This window comes from Thermobia domestica, chromosome 3 (assembly GCF_964235325.1).
Source record: "Thermobia domestica chromosome 3, izTheDome1.hap1.1, whole genome shotgun sequence".
Classification (NCBI taxonomy): domain Eukaryota; kingdom Metazoa; phylum Arthropoda; class Insecta; order Zygentoma; family Lepismatidae; genus Thermobia; species Thermobia domestica.
The window spans coordinates 17,252,221-17,271,297 of record NC_137456.1 but is presented as its reverse complement, the minus strand read 5'-3'; the positions used below and the strand labels follow the sequence as shown (position 1 = coordinate 17,271,297).

At 37.5% G+C, this 19,077-nt stretch overlaps 1 protein-coding gene across 33 annotated transcripts in view; it reads right to left on the bottom strand.

Moving 5' to 3' along the window:
- Positions 1-19,077, bottom strand: part of LOC145680198 (uncharacterized) — a 490,330-nt gene that overhangs the window by 333,561 nt on the left and 137,692 nt on the right. The window contains exon 4 of one of the 33 annotated variants that reach the window (XM_081750510.1): positions 729-901. The exons of 29 other annotated variants lie outside the window; for them this stretch is intronic. In XM_081750510.1, coding sequence (XP_081606636.1) covers positions 729-901 — 173 coding nt within the window. Of the gene's footprint in view, positions 1-99; positions 902-14,476; positions 15,713-19,077 lie in introns of those variants that run through there. 3 more of the 33 variants (XM_081750489.1, XM_081750494.1, XM_081750486.1) reach the window with 3 other exon arrangements.

Sequence of the window (19,077 nt, the reverse complement as noted above, 5' to 3'; positions counted from 1 at the left end):
TAAAATCACTAATTTTTAAACTACATATTCTGATATGAAACTACATATGAAATAGCACCTTTTGGATTAATTAAGATAATTGTAAACATAACCATGGTTGCCAACAAGAATGAAAGTTTGAGAATGCATATGTGAAATACGAAATACACTGCTACTGTATTGCATATTAGTACCCTACTGCATTCAAAATAACCAGATGGGTATCGGTTAGAACAGGCAGTCTCAATTTCACTGATGTGTCACTGCGTTAATTGTTTATTTTCTCATACTGCGCCACTTTTTATTGCATAATATCTTCCCTGGTGCTGATGAGTTTTAACTCTGCAGTGGCATGGTATCATAATAGTTCTATTCTATTGGTTATCATTAATGTCCAATGATCACGCGGCTTACACATTCATTTAAACAAATTAACTAACTAAATGCGAACAAACTATATTTTAATACACATATTTGTACCGTAAAACACTAAACTTTGATTGTAAGTACCGAAGTAAAAACATTACGGAAAATTATAAGCAGTTTCTGAACATATCACTACATTCTGGTACACTTTTCATGTTAACTGGCCTACTGCTTTCAATTTAAGTCTGGAACTAGCTTTCGACAAAGAGAAAAATGATATATCTACTTTCTGTTCTTTCAGTTACATATTTCCTCGCTGTGACGTGTTACGATGTGCCGTTTCAAATCTCCCTTTTGCTTAAATGCACGTAAGCACATCTTACACTGGAATGGACGTTCTCCCGTGTGTGTCCGCACATGTCGCTGAAGTTCTGCTGGAGATCCGAAAGGTCTTGAACAAATTTTACAAGAATGTTTCTTGCTATTAAGTATCTTCATTCTCACATTAACGCCAGAATTAAGACTTGGTCTCGACAACACTCTTGAAGTGGTACAGCTGAAAGTAAAATGATAAAAATGCCAACTAAATCTGGGTTATTTGTAAATATATCACTATTAATTTTCAATCGTTATCTACTTTTAAAATGAGATATTCTGATATCGAAATATATTTTGGATAAATTACGATAATTATAAGCATAAGTATGGCCACCTACAAGAGTACTTTCGGGGCGAAATTTCTAAAAGTTACAAAAAACAAAAAAAATCGATATTTCAGAACTTTGTACTATTCACTGGGAAATGTAGTAAAATAAATACTGTTAACTGTATTTATGGTAAGCTTCGGAAACAATGTGCACTTCAATATATTTTTGATATTTCTATCTACGACAGCCTTAAACTGTCATTTCATCAGTCAAAAAAAAAAAAAAAAAAAAAAAAAGCTTGGTATTTAGCGTACGGCGGAAGGCAAGTGAAATATAGATGGTACAATTAAATACAACCGTATACATACTACATTTAACGAACAAACAAAGTGAATTAAAGTCCATTTAATACAACTTGACTTTTCTAACAGTTGATTTCCTATTTTTTTCCTTCCTGCACGTGGTCATAACAATCAGGCAAGAACTGTTTCTACGCAGCCAATTATAGTGGCTCATTTCTGTCGCTCTGCAATGGTATACATTCCACTCTTTCCAAACGTTGCCAATTTGAGTATAAATAAATGCACATTGTTTTAGTCGAATGTCAACTTGAGTAGTAGACCTACTGGTTATTGAGAACATTCTTTTTAGTTCTCTTTTGTATCATTTAATGTTATAAAACTGAGATTTACTTGCAGCGAATAATTTCGTATTTTAATACGCGACGCAAAAGCTGGCAACACAGCATTGAGCACCACGTGCGCACAGCGAGCTGTCAGAAGGGACAAGTAGTATCAATTGCATTATATGTTCTCTGAGACCGGTACCTTTGAAGTCTTTAGTGTTAATTAAGCCTAATAGAAATACTAGAACCATATAGAAGAATCACATGTGATCGCACGCTGTCGTTTATTAGTGTCACATAGGGTTGCCATATTTTAAAATTAGAAAAGCGGGGGATTTTAAACCGTAAGTACTGATGTGAACTTGTGTATTACAAATACTGACCTGGGATCCATCGGACCATTTTTTAAGTGATTTCTTTGTTACCGGACACTTCCAAGTACTTTCTAACGAACCTAAAGTAAAGCAAATTTAGTTTTTGCCTTTAATGTTTTATTAAGTTCAACAAATGCGAGTCTCGAATTGTAAAGTATTAAGTAAGTATTACAGTAAGATATCTGTAATTGTAAGGATAGAATATCTGTAAGGCAAGTTTTCCACAAAAAAAGCAATATATGACAAGCATATAGCTCACAGCCTGAGCCAGAGCACGAGTCCAAATTTAACTCAATCTCGATTGAGATTGATACAGAGACGTAGCGGTTTACCTTTAATATAACAAAACTTTATCAGCAAAGTCGTCTTAGATTTTTCTCGTCCAAAAAGCGAGTGGATTTTCGTGATTAAAACATGATTAAGCGGGAGACGAATATAGGACCTGAAAATCTGGTGGTACCCGCTGAAATCGGGTAATATGGCAACCCTAGTATCACATCGATGATACTACATAGATTATCAACGAGATATGTGTTGCAATCGAACACGCGGTGGCTCAGTGGTAGAGTGTTCACCTCCGCTGCTTAGGGTCCCTGGTTCGATCCCAGCTCGCGCCGTGTGGATTTTTGTGGCGGACAAACACCGTGCTCCTGAGGTTTTCTCGAGGTTCTCCCGTTTCCTTCCACTTTCTTCATTCCTCCATTTCACACATTTCTCATTAACACCGTCTCTTTTAGCCTAGCCGGTATAACCTCGGGACGTTAAACTTAAAGATTTCATTTCATTTTTCACATTTTGGTTTGCAACGCGCACTAATTTAAGCACGGACATCTGTCTTATATAACCCAGATACCTGTTATAACCCTGAACCTTATATAACCCTGAAATATAACTCAGATACGTTACTATAATGGTCTCCTCAGCCACTTAATAAGTATACACTGAACATTTAACACTTGAAAAATACTGATAATATTCGACTGTTCTTTGGCCTGTGAACACAAAAAACGCTATCATGCTTTATGAAACATAAGTGCAACTAGAAAGCATTTATCTTCCTTTTCTTCTACATGGTTTTCGCGGACAAGTAGTATCAAACAATTAACCGATTAATACGCAACGGATTTTTTACTCTTAAAATAATAATATATTAAAACTTAAATTGGCTGGTTTCATCAAATTTGCTGAACTTACGTCCAAAGCCACTTGGTTAAATTTGCATGGTTCCACAGGCACGAAAACAGTTGAATTCCAGAGGTAGCAAACTTAGCAATTATATAGAACTCTCTGGTGTTCCAATTTATAGAGGATTTTAAATACCTATAGTTTGGTAATATGCAGACACATTCTGAATTTGTGGAAAGGTTTTAGATGTCTCTTAATTTAAGTAGATCCCCAACTCTATCACGATGCTGGGTCAACACCAAAAATGTATTGATCCATCCGAGAACTGAACCCAGAGCTATACGAACCGAAGACTTTCGGTTCCATTTAACATATTAGTCTTTAAAAAAATTCTCTATTTATTGTTACTAATTCCACGCTTCTGTTACATAAAGAACGCTGAGTGATGTGCTTACATCATGCTATCGGTATCAAATACCGGAATACAGTTGCAGATTATTAGGCAAACACAATTATGAAGATCACTGTAATAATAATATAAAGTAAATATAGTAGAGTTTATACAAGTTGTGGCAGTGAACTGGCAGATTCTGCAACACTGTATATAACTAATCGTTGCTTCAGAGGCTACTTTTTTATATTTTTAGGAATTTTTGTTTTTTCTTGTTCTGCGAATAGGGCAGAATTTGCATAGATGCTACCTCGTTGGAATCTGTGTTCTATAAGCTTTCAAACGATGTATCAATCATGACTTTGTGATAATTAGATCACCAGGGTCCCCCAACATGAGAGACTACGATTTCGTTCAAATCCCTGGCGGGCGTAGAAAGGTTAATCATATTATGTGATGTAATCTTGTTAGTGTAATAATAAAACGTTTAATTAGCGTACTAGATGGCGTAGAGATCGTATAGCACAAATTTTTAGGTTTACAATTTTTTTCCACATGGAAGTTTACTAATCCACATCATTTTCTTCATCTCAATGAAATGTTTTGACTGCTATCTCATCTTAGGACACTTTTTTTTTTTTTTTTTTGTTAAACGCTAATTATTTTGTAGAATTAGTTGATTCTTTAATGTGTTAAATTCTTTCTGTGTAAAGAAGGAGTATGATCAAAGAAACATTGTTTTTTAATTAAAAATTTCTTTATTCTGTTCCAAGATTTAAACATTTCAACGGACATTAATAGAAACAACTACAATTAATATTTCCAGAAAACATACATATCCACATAAACGCAAAAAAAAAAAAAAAAAAAAGTATTTAGGTTACAATAATAGTTACCATCTTTTAAAAAATCACTGTACAATTAAGTTTATTTTTTACTAATTATGTGTAAAATTTGTTTACTATACCTATTAAACCCACAAAGTATGCTGTTAACCCCACAAAAGGTTTGTTTGGAAGAAGTTAAAGTATATGGAGCAACTTCTTTCACACCCACTTCTCACTAAATGCAAAATCACGTAAATCTGATCGGTGGTAATACATGGTATGTTTACAGTATCGAAACATAGGGATAAGACCTTAGAACTTTAAGCGTGTATAACAAAATAGAATTCATAATGATACTGTGTTTCATAGTATTGATTCGATTTCTTATTATTTTGACAATTTTTGATGGATTTTACATGAGGATTGCAATGAAAGTTTCGGGAATCATGTATTTGGAACAATGTAATCTATTAGACTTTGTTGTAGTTATAAACCGTCATCTTTGTTCGTTTTAAATATAAAACTGTAACTCGGAATCTGTTGTTGCAGGGCTCCAGTTTGAAGTGAGGTGGTCGTGATCAAAAGTGGAACTGACGAGAGAACACTTCCGTGCCATGATTATGATTTTCGCCAAGGGTTAACACAGCAACAGTATGTTCGTCGGATGACTCCTACTTTTCCTGACGAAGCCCAACAATTTACAGGTGGTTTCAGGAATTCAGATGTGATCGAGTCGGCCTCAGTGATGAGGATCGTGTAGATTGTCCATCGACAGCCATTAAGCGCAAAAGGATTGAAGCTATTCGTGAATTCACCAACACTGATCGACATGTGACTTATCGCGAAATTCAGGGAACCTTAGGCACTGCCACGAGACAAATAGAAATAATACTGCATGAGCATTTAGATGTGAAAAAAAAAACTTTGCGTTCGTTGGATACCTACCACACAGTTTAACCCAAGCACAAAAAGACGCCTGTATGAAGTAGTGCAGAGCTACGACGAAACGGTTCAAGTCTGGATCATCTAATTTGGTGTTTAACATCGTTAACAGGTGATGAAACGTGGACTTATGCATACGAACCGGAAAGAAACTGACAACCTGCTGGGTGGGTGTTCGGCGAACCAACAAAAGTGTTCGTGGAGGCAGTCTCTCCAAACGAATAATTGCATCATTTCTTTGGTAAATTAGATCATATTGCAACTGTTACACTGGAGAATCGTAGAACAACCATATGCCTACCAGAAGCAATGAATGTGAGCAGACAGCCCAACACCAAGCGTCGAATCATGCTGCTTCACGACAATGTCAACTCGCACACAGCAGCTGCCACAAGTAATTTTCTGGACCACGAAAACGTTGGAGTTCTGACAAATCTGCCTTATTCCGCTGATTTAGCCCGAAGTGATTTCGGTTTGTTCCCAACAATCAAGAACATATTGCGTGGGAAGAGCTTTTGCACTCCAGAAGAAGCCATCGAGGCATACAAACTACATGTTTCACAGGTACCAACTTCGGAGTGACATAACTGTTTCTAGATATGATATCGTATGAAACAATGCACTGCTGCATAGGAGGAGTACTTTCAAAGCAATGAAAAATTGCTGTACTTGATGTTTTATCATTTTCCCGAAACTTTCAGTGTAACCTTCGTATGAGCTCATGTTGATTTCTGTTGATAGGCCAACTGTTGCAGAATTACCAATTTTTTTCTGATACATTTTCAGTTTGAACTCTCTTTCTTCGCTGACCATATTCCAGGAAATAATTAGAACACTTTATCTTTCCTTATAACAATTTATCTACAATGTAGTCAGAACAAAAGGATATTGAATTCGTACTGCATACATCAGTCACTAACTAAATACATGCCGTTCTTACAATTCTCTTCCATCCACCATGCAGTTAAGAAATAAAATATACTAGTTTTTAACAACAAAGTATATTTTCATACCTCAAATTGAGTATTGAGTTTCATATCTCAAATTAAAAATACTATAAAATACTAAACACTTACTGCATTTAAAAGGAACTTATTCAATGTAGAGCACGCTTGCATAGGTCTTACAATATGCAACTGAGATGATATAGGTAAAAGTAGATTTCCTGACTGATCAACGCCTGGGACAAACTACTTCTGCTAGAAAACTTGGACAGCACATAGGATTTGTGGTGTAATGTACCACAAGGAACCAATTATTAACAGTCCATGTGGATGAGGTAAATTTTGCTATTATTGTAAGATATCCATAGCTCGGAATCCCTTAAGGTTAGACATCAAAGGTTTGCTTACTTTCATTTTTCATTTAAAGGAATTAAAGACGTGTTACAGCGTTTCTTGATGTTTCACCTAAAATGGGAGAAAAGGAGCGAGGAGGGTAGGTTACTAATGCCCATAGCTATAAGCATTCGAATTTCGGGCGTAAGTTCAGACGAATTGTATATCAAAGAAATAAATGGAAGAACGCAGCAGCCGTGGAGTCATTTGCTCGAAAGTAAATGCATAGGCTTACTTTCACATCGGTCTCGGAAAGATCTGCGGATCGCAACCCAACGTAAGAAAAATACGACAAGCAATTACAGAAGTCATGACGATTATCGCAAACTAAAATACAAATTCTGAGTTGTGTTGACGCAAACTGCTAATGAATGACGTCCACAAAGCGTTGTGCGTCACTCTCGTGTCAGCTAATAATCAAACATAATCAGGACACTATACCCTCCTGACGCCCCGCGTAGAGCGGGCTCTACTAAAAATGACGTCATTTGCCCGTTCGTTCCTGCGGATCCCTCGAGCTTTGCTGAGTTGAAACCTTTTGTGTGGTTATCTCTACACTTCAAAGTTTATTTCGGCAAACGGACACGAGCAGAAGCGCCGTATATTGTGCAGTTGGACAGCAGTTGAGATGGCGTCGTGCAGCAGTGGGGGCCGCGATACGCAGCGCGCAGGTAATTTATTTATTTCAGTAGTTAGAAAATAAGATATTGGATTGAATCCTCTACTGTATCTCTATTAGATAATCTAAAATCTGTATATTATATTGTTTTTGAAGAACTTTGTGTTTTGTAGTGTGCAGGGCGGTTTTTTTGCTGTTGTAAATGGTTCTCTACATTGGGTTTTCATGAGTAGATTTTGGTGGAAGGATGAAATTACGTATTATTTTTTGTGTTGGACATTGTTAAATATTTTTCAGACTTTTTTTTTTGTTTTACATTGTTAGATTTAACACTGTTTGCAGGGGGACGTTTAGATTAGTTCTGGGAATCCACAGCTCGCTCAAAATCTTTCATTTTTGCAGAAAATACTATAATTAAACGCAAATACACAAAGTTATTACTAAATATATTGTCAGTTCAGAACTGTTGTACAGGTGTCCGTAAAAAAAATGTATCCGGGAAAAAACGGGTTTCTACCTGCTGAGGTTTATTGTGTGGAATTAGTAAATGTTTACGATATTACAGCAAAATTTCTTTCCTTTTCAGCTCGAAATCAAAAGCCTCTGTCAGCTGATGAACTCCTTCGTTTTTTAGAAGATTTTAGAAGATTTTAGAGACAATACGTACGAGGGAAACCCAATCCAGTCGGTTTGAAGGTATTCACTCTTGCCAGTCCTCAAGGAGAAGTGCTGGATTTTATTATGTATCAAGGTAAAGGAACGTTCCCAGGTATGGAAAAAGAGCTAGGTGTTGGTGGTGCTACAGTAACTACGTTGTGCTCTAATCTACAGACCGGTACTCAAGTTTATTTCGACCGATTCTTTACATCAAGTCCACTACTTGAGAGACTTTTCGAAATGCATGTGTACGGTACTGGTACTATTATGGCAGGAAGACTTCCAAACTCAGTTAAAACCAAAATTATGAACGACAAGGATTTGTTGAAAACCGGGAGAGGAAGTTCTGACGAAGTCGTCAGATCCGATGGACAGGTAGTAGTAGTGAAGTGGATGGATAATAGGTCTGTCATTATGGCATCAACACATGTCGGGAAGGATCCCGTTAAAGTTTGCAAGCGATGGAGCAAGAAACATCAACAGAAAGTAGATATTCCTATGCCAGCAGTTGTGTCAGAATACAATAGATGTATGGGCGGAGTGGATCTCTGCGATCGAATGATGTCGTTTTACAGGATGCAAGGCAGAACCAAGAAATGGACATTTCGCACAATTTTGCATTTCTTCGACCTGGCAACCGTAAATGCATGGTTTGGATACAAAAGGGAATGTAAACTGAAGAACCTTTCATCTAAAAATATCCTAAAAGTTTCATGAATTCAAAATGTCTGTGGCTGAGGAGCTTATTTTTGCAGTCCAGGACCAACGTGAGTACAACGATTCCGACGATGAAAATCCAACAAGCCACAGGCAACAAAGAACGGCGCTCCCCTGTGCAGCATCCAGATATGCAGGTGCACTGCACTTGCCAGAAGTGCTGAAGATCAAAAACTATCCAAGGTGCAGAAATCCTGGATGAAAGCAATTCTCCAGAGTGCGATGTATCCAGTGCTAGGTTTTTGTTTGTGTTCAGCCAGAACGTAATTGCTTTCTCAGATTTCACACTAAAATGTGAACACACATTTCATTGAATGCTCAGTGTGCACACATTTTAGTTATGTACTGAAACTCAGCAATTATCATTTCAGTTAGGAGTTCAGTGAGGACTAAGTTAACATTTAACAACCGAAGATTTATTCACATTTTTTTTTTCAAAAATATTCGTATATTGTTCACGATGAAAGTTATATTGCACATGTAAATCACTACGGATATTGTTAAAACACATGTATGCAAGTAGCAGACCAAATGTATTTGTCTAGCATTAAACAGTTTTCATAATACTTAAGATCCATAAAAATTCCTATTTTTATTATTATACCCAAAATACCCAGTGTAGAGGTGGCTCTACAGTCGATTCTGCGCATGCGCACAACCATAATCCCTTAAAGTTCACAAATTATTAATCTTGGGGCCCCAAACATTAATCCATTAAAAACTGAACAAAAAATTCCTACTCCTTCATGTAGGTGATTTGCTCTGGGCGTCAGGAGGATACCCTTTATACTGAGAGCAGTTGACTCAGAACGACACAAAAGCATGATCATTTTCTCACATTCCAGGAAATAATTAGATCAACGTAGTAAGGAACATCACGCAACAAAGACCTTGGGAGCAATGGAGAGTTTACGTCTGAAGATCATTTAACTTCGCAACGACACGAAGCAACATCTCAACCAAAGGTACCCAAACTCATAGGTCAGCGTTCATGAGTTTGAAACTCAGGCTCACTCGACCTCACCCTCATGAAGTAAGGACGAGATCAAAATGACGTGAGTGTGGGGTAGAGTGAGCATGGAATCTAGTGAATGTGATGTCGAAATTACCTGTGTGTATGTAAGACTGAGTGAGCGTGATTTCAAAAGGATGCTGTGAGTGTAAGGTTAAGTGAAAGTGATATTGGATTCATGGCGTGAGAGTGAGATTGAGTGAGCTTAGGGAAAAGTAAGCTATGATCTCAACACTTTCCACATGTGAGTTCTCAAAAATGGTGCTTAATCACTACATTGAAGTTTATATTTGCGTTATTACGCCATCGAGTAATGAAGGACAACACTTACTAATAATGTAAGCTCGGAACTAAGACCGGGGGTTGACTCCAGTGTGGTTTGGCGGGTCCACAAGAGCAATCCTTACTCTATAGGGTAAGGACGGGGCAGAGGGACGGTGGGCAGAGGGCAGACCGACAGGAGATATGAAATACAATGATCAGAAATATACTAACCTGGCAACGTGTGTGGTGCATGGTTATAGTTTGTGCTTCATATCGCAGGAGTGGAATTCACTGAATATTGTGTGTGTACAGTACAAATGCGAGGAAATTGGCAACAATTACATAGAGGTAAGTGTCCCAAAACGTGATTTCAAAAAACTTCAACAAACAACCGACCATGATGATAATGAAGTAGAAGTAATGTACGATGAGATCAGTGACATATTGCATCGGGAAGGAAGAGGTAAAGTCAACGCCATAGTAATGGGAGACTTCAACAGCGTAGTAGGAGGAGCTGCGAATAAGGTAGTAAAACCATTTGGACTAGGTAGAAGAAACGAACGAGGTCAAATGCTTATCGACTTCTGTAGGCAACATGATCTGGTGGTGATGAATACGTGGTTTAAGAAAAGAAAAAAACAAGCTGTACACGTGGACAACTCCAGGAGATAAGAAACACTACCAAATCGATTACATTCTTGTGAAGCAACGTTTCAGGAATAGTGTACGAGACGTGAAGAAACTGCCAGGAGCGGATATTGATTCGGAACACAATCTCTTGGTGGCGGAAGTGCAAACATGGTTAAAGTCGATCAAGAAAAATGGGAGGAAAAATCGAAAATAAAACTTAGAGCGACTAAGAAATATCGACGATGACGTGAAAGAAGAGATTGAAGGAAAATTCTGTGCAGTGGGCGATGTGGTTGACAATATACCTAGTTATATCAGAAATATTGTCACAAGTTTGAATGTCAATAACACAGAGTATCAACACCAAGGCAATTTATTTTGGTCATGTTTTACATTGATATGTTGTACACCTGACGCACGAATCATTTTTCGGAATGTCCTCCCTTGGCCTTGATGCAGGCACAAAGTCTGTCCGGCCACTGCTCAATGGCATTACGCACCACGTCCATGGGAAAATTGTTCACTGCTCGGGTCAAGGATTGTTTCAGACTGTCGAGAGATGGATGCCGTTTATGGCAGACCTTTGCCTGAAGGACTGGCCAAAGTTTGTAGTCCAACGGGTTACGGTCCGGGATCTAAAAGGCTAATCAGCGGTAGAAATGAAGTCGGGGACGTTCCTTGCCAGCCAGTCCTGGGTTGTTTTCGCTTTGTGGCCTCGAGCAAAATCCTGCTTGAAGGTCCACCTTTCTCCAGGGAACACGGTAACAGACAGTAGTTTCACTATAGGTTAGCACTGTGTCCTGGTACATTTTGGCAGATGTTTTAATACCTTGCTCGCAAAAATGCAGCTGGGTTGTGCCTGAGTAGCTCACTCCCCACCAAACCATCACTGAGACAGGATGATATGCCTTCTGAACTAAGGGTGGCCAGAACCGGTTCTTCAGATCCAGGTCTGGAATTGTTCCTAAAATCCGGCTCTGGAACCGGGTTTTCGGATTTCGCTCTGGAAACGGTTCCAGAACTTTGTGGCCAACCTAAACCGAGCTGCTGGCAGGCTGTGAACAGTGTGCTAAATGAAATTGTAGAAGTGAGAGGCAGGCGGCGGCCGCTTGTCTCATTTGCCTAAACAAACTGTGTAACTGGCAAACTCATTGATTAAACAGGTAAATTGGCAAACTCATTCGGCTAAACACTCATTGGTGGATCGAATTTTTTTGGAGGGAGGGGACACACGTGGGACTGGGCGGGGAGGGCACAACCGCGTGGACCCCTTTGCAGTGTTTTGAAGGTGAACTTTGTGCCTCCGGTTCCAGAACCGGGTTTTCGGATCCAGGTTTGGAATCCGTTCCTAAGATCCGTTTCTGGAATCGGGTTTTCAAATCCAGGTCTGGAACTGGTTCCGCCGGAACCGAAACTTTCTAGCCACCCCTACTCAGAACCCTTGGAGCTGCCTCAGCAACTGCAGCAGATGACGTGGCATACACACGGTCATTTTGGGCGTTGTAGGCCTGCTCAATTGTGAACACCTTTTCGTCAGTAAACAGAATCTTTCTGTGCAGATTGTTGGCGTAACGCCGCAAGTCTCTTTGATTTAAGGACCCTCTGCGACATTAACGTTTGGGTCAGAAAGTGACCAGTACGCCTCTTATACGCCCGTAGATATAGGTCACTCCTGAGCACACGAGACATGGAATTTCTGTTGATGTTCACCTCAGCAGCCATCACACTTTGTGTTCGAACAGAATTTCTTCGAATTCTTGTTGCGACTGCTTTCTGAATTTGCGGGTTTCGTACCGTTCGTGATCTGTCACTCCTTGCGCGGTCAACTGCCGTTCCATTCTCGGTGTATCGCTGTATGGTGCGATACACGAATCTCTTGCTGATTTGTAGGGGTTTCAGGAGGTTGAAAATCTCACCTGCTGTCTTCCCGACCTCATGTAGTGCAATTACTGCTACATGATTTTCGTAATCGCCCCACTCCATCAAAACTCAGTACAATATCAACGTATGTCATGAACAGTCAAACACACACTATATGCATCTTCCGTTTTATACACAGATGGCAGCAGTGTGCCACTCCGGATGCCTACAGCGCCACTCCAAACTTTGTGACAATATTTATGATATAACTAAGTAGAGAATTGTTGGGGAAAAGTTAAAGAGATTCTACTTGACACACTCCACAATAACATTGGCAGGATGGAAAGAGCACGGAGAAAACCATGGATAACTGAAGCAATGCTTAAAAAGATGGAAGATCGCACAAGGGAAAAAAAAACGGGCATCAATGAATACAGAAGGCTGAATAATGAATTGAGAAGATAAACAGACAAAACCAAAGAAATGTACATGGCGCAGATATGTGAAGAAATATTGGAACTTCAACAGCGCGGCAGATATGATCTGATGTACCAGAAGCACAAGAGTTAGAAGGGAAAGCTAACAAAAGTATACGAACATTCGGCATCGAAGATCAACAAGGTAATGCAACCACTGACCATCAAAGAATCCTTAGAATTTCGAAGGAATACATAAAAGATCTGTATGATCTAAAGAACCACCCCAAAGATATTGCGATCGAAGCAGAAGAGGTGATGATGAAAAAGGACCCGATATATTGAAAAGTGAAGTAGTACAAGCAATCAAAGACATGCGAAGGAGAAAGGCCACTGGAGACGACGACATACTAGTAAATTTGCTCAAGAAATTAGGAGATAACGCAATGAAAGTATTGACTTCACTTATTAACAAGATCTACCTGAGTGGAGAATGGCCAAAGGATTTTCTTGATGTTACAATGATTGCCCTGCCCAAGAAAAAGCAAGCAAAGAAGTGCGGCGATCACAGAATTAGTCTGAATTCTCACACTGGAAAGATCATTGCACGCATATTGAACAGGTGGTTGGAAAGTAAGATAGATGAGAGGTTAGAAGAAGATAAATGTGGATTCCGGAAAGGAAAAAGCACCAGAGATGCTATTAGATTGATGAGAGTTATATCGGAAAGAATTCTTGATGTAAAGGAAGAGTTGTGTTTGTGTTTCATCGACTGGCGAAAAGTTTTCGACCGAGTCTATTGGACGACACACGACTCATTCAAAACCTGTACACAGGACAAGTGAAGTTGCGCTTGAATGAAGGAGAAACCAATAGTGTGGAGATTGAAAGAGGAGTCAGACAAGGATGTAGTTTGTCGCCCTAATTATTCATCATTTGCAGTGGATGTTTAATGAAGGAAGCATTAATGAGAATTGGAGATTTCAATATTGGAGGGCAGATCATTAACAAGATCAGGCATGCAGATGATACGGTTATTATAGCTAAAACCGAAGGAGGACTACAAGAGATGATTGATGGAATGGAAATTAACATCGAAAAGTCGAAAGTCATGAGAATATCCCGTGGAAATACGCCCTTACGGATTAGAGTAGAACAAACAGAACTTGAAGAGGTCGATAATTTCAAGTATCTGGGAAGTATCTTGACGAGAGACGCTTACTGCACCAAAGAGATCAGGTCAAGAATTGCCATAGCTAAAGAAGCATTCAACAAGAAAAGATCACTCTTAACTAGCAGGCTCAATATTGGACTTAAGAAGAAGTTGGTCAAGTGCTATATATGGAGCATTGGATTGTATGGTTCAGAGACTTGGACATTACAGAAGTTAGAGAAGAAATATTTAGAGAGCTTCGAAGTGTGGTGTCGGAGGAAGATGGAGAAGATAAAATGGACAGGGAGAGCAACAAACGAAGATGTTTTAAAACGGATAGGAGAGAAGAGGACACTCCTAGCCACCATCCTTCGTAGAAAGGCCAATTGGATTGGACACATCTTGCGAAGATATTGTCTTCTTCACACGCTTTAGAAAGAAAGATGGAAGGGAAGCGAGGAAGAACACAGCTGATCGATGATTTGAAAGATGGGAGAAAATATTGGGAGTTAAAAGAGGAAGCTTAAGATCGACAAAAGTGGAAGAAACATTTCCAGGCCCAAATCTATAATCTCCTCATCAGTCGCAGGACCTGCCGAAAGGCAGAATAATAATAAAAATGCCGATTATTGCAAACTAAAAATTTTGCGTTGCCTTAACGCAAACCAGTACGGAATAAACACTATTTCTGGTAACATATTTTCCTTTCTTTCTTCGTCAAGTTTACTGAATGTGAGCTGCTAAATCTTTCATAGTCTTTCAAGTTTTCTATTTCCCGACAAGACCACATTTGTCGCTTTTATGTTCCCGAACACCCGAGAGGCTGGTCTTAGTTAGCTTCGGCAGCATTCGTCCACTTTTGTTGCTTCGTGTTGAAATTTATGTGTTGCTTACATAGTATTCGTCTGCAGGCTGAGAGTGATGGGTGAATGGCTGTTACCGCCCACAGTACTTGACTTCTTAAGAAAGGCTTAAGGACAGATGAAATGCGATATTTCAGGAGCTCTACTTCATAATCTATTAGTACTCGCTTGGTGTTTAAACTATGCATTAAAAATAAATCAATTTTAATAAAAAATCATTATATCATTGTCTAGAAACATAACTTGAGACTGATGTATGAATATTTGGATAGGTTGAGCCTTATAGCCTTAATGGACACTACATCCTGGTTATATTCTGTATAAGCTAAACAACAAAAGCGTACTAACAATAGCGAAATTACATGAATCGGAATATCATCCAAGCTTGTGGTATACCTAGACAGTGATATTTCTTTGTGTCTTTACATAACACCGAAGTTACCAAGTACGGAGCCTCCAATTAAATACTACTGAAAATGGTATTTGGGATTGTAATCTGAGGCACTGTACTCTCAAAGCTTCTTATATACAAGGAATTCCTATAAAGACATCACATCTCTCATTGATATATTGTCCAAATGTAATAATCACACATACAAACATCATTTACAGCTTTATTTCTAGCCTTATGGTGACTAATACAAAATATTTATTCTCACTGTAAGTTAGCATGGCGGATTACGATGTGTCTCTTCAAATTTCCTTTCTGGTTAAACGATGCTTCACATACCAAACATCTGTACGGGCGTTCTCCCGTGTGTGTCAACAAATGTCTCTTAAGATCCACTGGGGCTCCAAAATATTTACAACAGAACTTGCACAAATGCTTTTTCTCTCTCTTCTTCTTCATAGATATTTTCGCACCAGCATCAGTAAGAAATTTTATCCTTGACATTTTTGAAGTATCGCTGAAAGGAAAATGATATAACTAAATGTGAGTTTCTTTTGTTGAACCTTGAAATCAACTGTTAAATCTGAAAACTACGTATTTTTAGTGTTTTAAGGAATATGTGGCAAACAGTGGAATAATAAGAAAACTTATAAAATACAAGTATACACGGACCGCGTGGTTAGGGTGGCTGTATCTTAAATCAGAACTAATTAGTGCATGAAGGTTACATGGTTTAAAGCAGTTACACGAAACAAAAGTATGATTCTTGTCCTATGAACATAAATACTTTGTCCGAGTTAAAGGTTGTTCAGAAAACATCGCTTAAGAGGCCTCATCACTGCGAAATTAAAATACCGCTAATTTTACAGTAATTATATATCTTCAAATAGATAAAAGATAATCGAAAAGTGGAATAAGACAACATTATTCTGCGTGACATACCGTTATCATGACTCAATTATCTGCTTTCGATTTCCAGACATTTAGGAAATCGGCATTTATTTACGCGTTTCTAAATAACTGCAAACGGAAAGCTACTAGGTGACTCGTGATAACGGTACCTCATGCAAAATAATACCGTCTAGGGAGGTCTTGATCCACTTTTCGATTACCTTTTATCTATTTGAATATATCACGTAATTACTGTAAAATTAGCGGTATTTTAATTTCGCAGTGATACGGACTCAATTTCAGAAGCTCGATAACTTAGATTGATTTGTTTCTTTATTCCTGGACACTTTTAAAATGTTTAATTACCGGTAGTGTAATAATAATAATAATAATAATAATAATAATAATAATAATAATAATAATAATAATAATAATAATAATAATAGAGTAAATGATTTCCCACACACTGTTAATATCGCAACCTAACGACGTAACTTAATATTGAAAGAAATAATGTTAGCAGGTCGCGTTTTCATCTAACTGCATTCCATCCTCATGATTAAGAATAGTTTGGTTTTCTAGCATCTTAGCCTTTGTTTGCCAACACCGTCTCGATCATATCGCAGTTTTGATCGATAGTTATTTACTGATGTCAGAAGCAGAACCTACTATGAACTACTAAAAGTAGAATATTCTAATGTCAAGAATAGAAACTACTGTGAACTAATAAAAGTAGAATATTCTGATGTCAGGAATAGAAACTACTGTGAACTAATAAACGCAGAATATACTGATGTCAGGAACAGAAGCTACTGTGAACTAATAAAAACGGAATATACTGATGTCAGGAATAGAAGCTACTGTGAACTAATAAAAACAGAATATACTGATGTCAGGAACAGAAGCTACAGTCAACTAGTAAAAGCACAATGTACTGATGTCAGAAACGGAACCTACTCTTAACTAATAAAAGCAGAACTCCAAGCAGTGAATCTCGTATATTAAAATACAATTAAAACATAGGCGCCACCATTTTAAGTTTCGAAATGGGTGTTCAGGCGTCAGCACTAACGTTAAATATTCGTTTTTTATTTATCAATTTGTGTTACCGGTATTTATCTGAAATAAAATGAACTGTCAAATTATTTTTTAACTTGTAAAGACTTTTTTTTTTTTTAATGCACGAGTTCCTAAACTTTATATTGAACAAAATTCCTAGACATTAAGATTTTGTTTGTGAATTTCAAACGCGAGAAACGCATTTAGCAATATTGATCAAAACAGGAGATAGAAAATTATTAAAATAATTATGATTACAGTCAAACCTTTAGAACATTTTAGAATACTCTTGAGTGAAAATAGACAATGATTCAACTGGCTTGTAAATTACGTAAAGCATTTTACATTAAAAAAAACATCGATCACTAAGTTCTTTAAAGAAATAATTATACAAAATTACACATCGCTCGATCCTCGATATGCCATAAACCTGAAGAATCTAAAAATAGGTATTGATAAATGATTATTGAACACATATGCATCCCTATCTAAAATTTACCTGGGACCACATTTACTATTGTTTCTCTTTATTATTCACCGTATGAAAGTGTAATTTCGAAGTTAACTCCAATGCAAAAATTCAATGGGTGCTAGGCACCCATTAAACATGTCCAATGGGTGTTTGAGCCCCGAAGCACCCATATAGTCGGTGCCTATGAATTTAAAGGCAACCAAGATTTATTTATGTCATATACTGGCTTGATTGATTTACGTTTACCGTACCTTTCTGCACCAAGGCTATATGAGACGAGGATCTACAACTTAACGTGGGATCTGAACCACATGAGTTGACACCAGAAATTGTATCTTTGTGAATTGTGGGTTGCAATTATTTTTAATGACATCATTCGTTTCCAAGTAAAATTATTCTAAGTTACTATGTGAAACCATACACAGTTGGACCTACATAAGTCGATTTTTTTTTTTTTTTTTTTTTTTTTTTTTACATTTCCTTTAACTCTCTATAACACTCAATATTAAAATAACCTCTATAAGTCGAATGTTTAAAAATTACAACCTCGATAAGTCGAATTTTAAAGATTTCATAATCATATTTAAAAACCTAGACAACTCGAGCTTTCGTATCTGCGAACTTCTACAAGTCAAAGTTTACTTGTATAATTCGAATTTCTCTTGATGTGACCTCAATAACTCGCAAGCTATACTTCTATGCTTTTACGTAATTGCCATTGTTGCTGATGTGTTACGTAATTGTGTTTTACTCATGTCTGGGCATGAAAGCCCCCCCCCTCTCTTCCAAAACATGTAAAGTATTTTAGTTTTACTAGTCACCTTGTTTACTTTAAGGAACTTATAGAACTTCGAGTTATAAACGTTGAACGAATGAAACTTCTGGCTATATAGTCAGTTTTAATGAGGAACTCGGAACCTCGGTATCTTGAATTTTTGTTGTGGCCACATTGGTAATTCGAAAAACTCGATAACTAGAATTTGTGTCTATTTCTTTCAGCTTCGAGTTACTGATGTCTCATTGTATGTAACTGTTATATATCAATTCTCAATATATTTTCCTCCCCTAAAAGTCGTAAAACTTTCCTTTTTTTCTCTCTGAACAATCTGGAAACCCTAGTTAGGATATTAATATGGAATATATTGCAGTCTATCTTTCAAATCGAAAGCATAACTGTATGCCATTATTTGATGGCCAAGCAGTTGCAGTTTTGCTAATGTTTCTTTATGATCAAAAATATAAAGTAACGTATTATTATTACGCATTATTTACGAAAACAAAAAGTGCTACGTTTTTATAGGTGTATCGTAGGAGTTTAAATTACACAATTTCATTTCTTCTCTTTCTATAGAATAAAGAAAAGCTTTTATTGTTCCGCGAAATACATGCGTGTGTGGCGCGAGACACACTAATACTGTTTTTTTTATTATTATTGTACTGTATATCGTGCTTTATTTCTT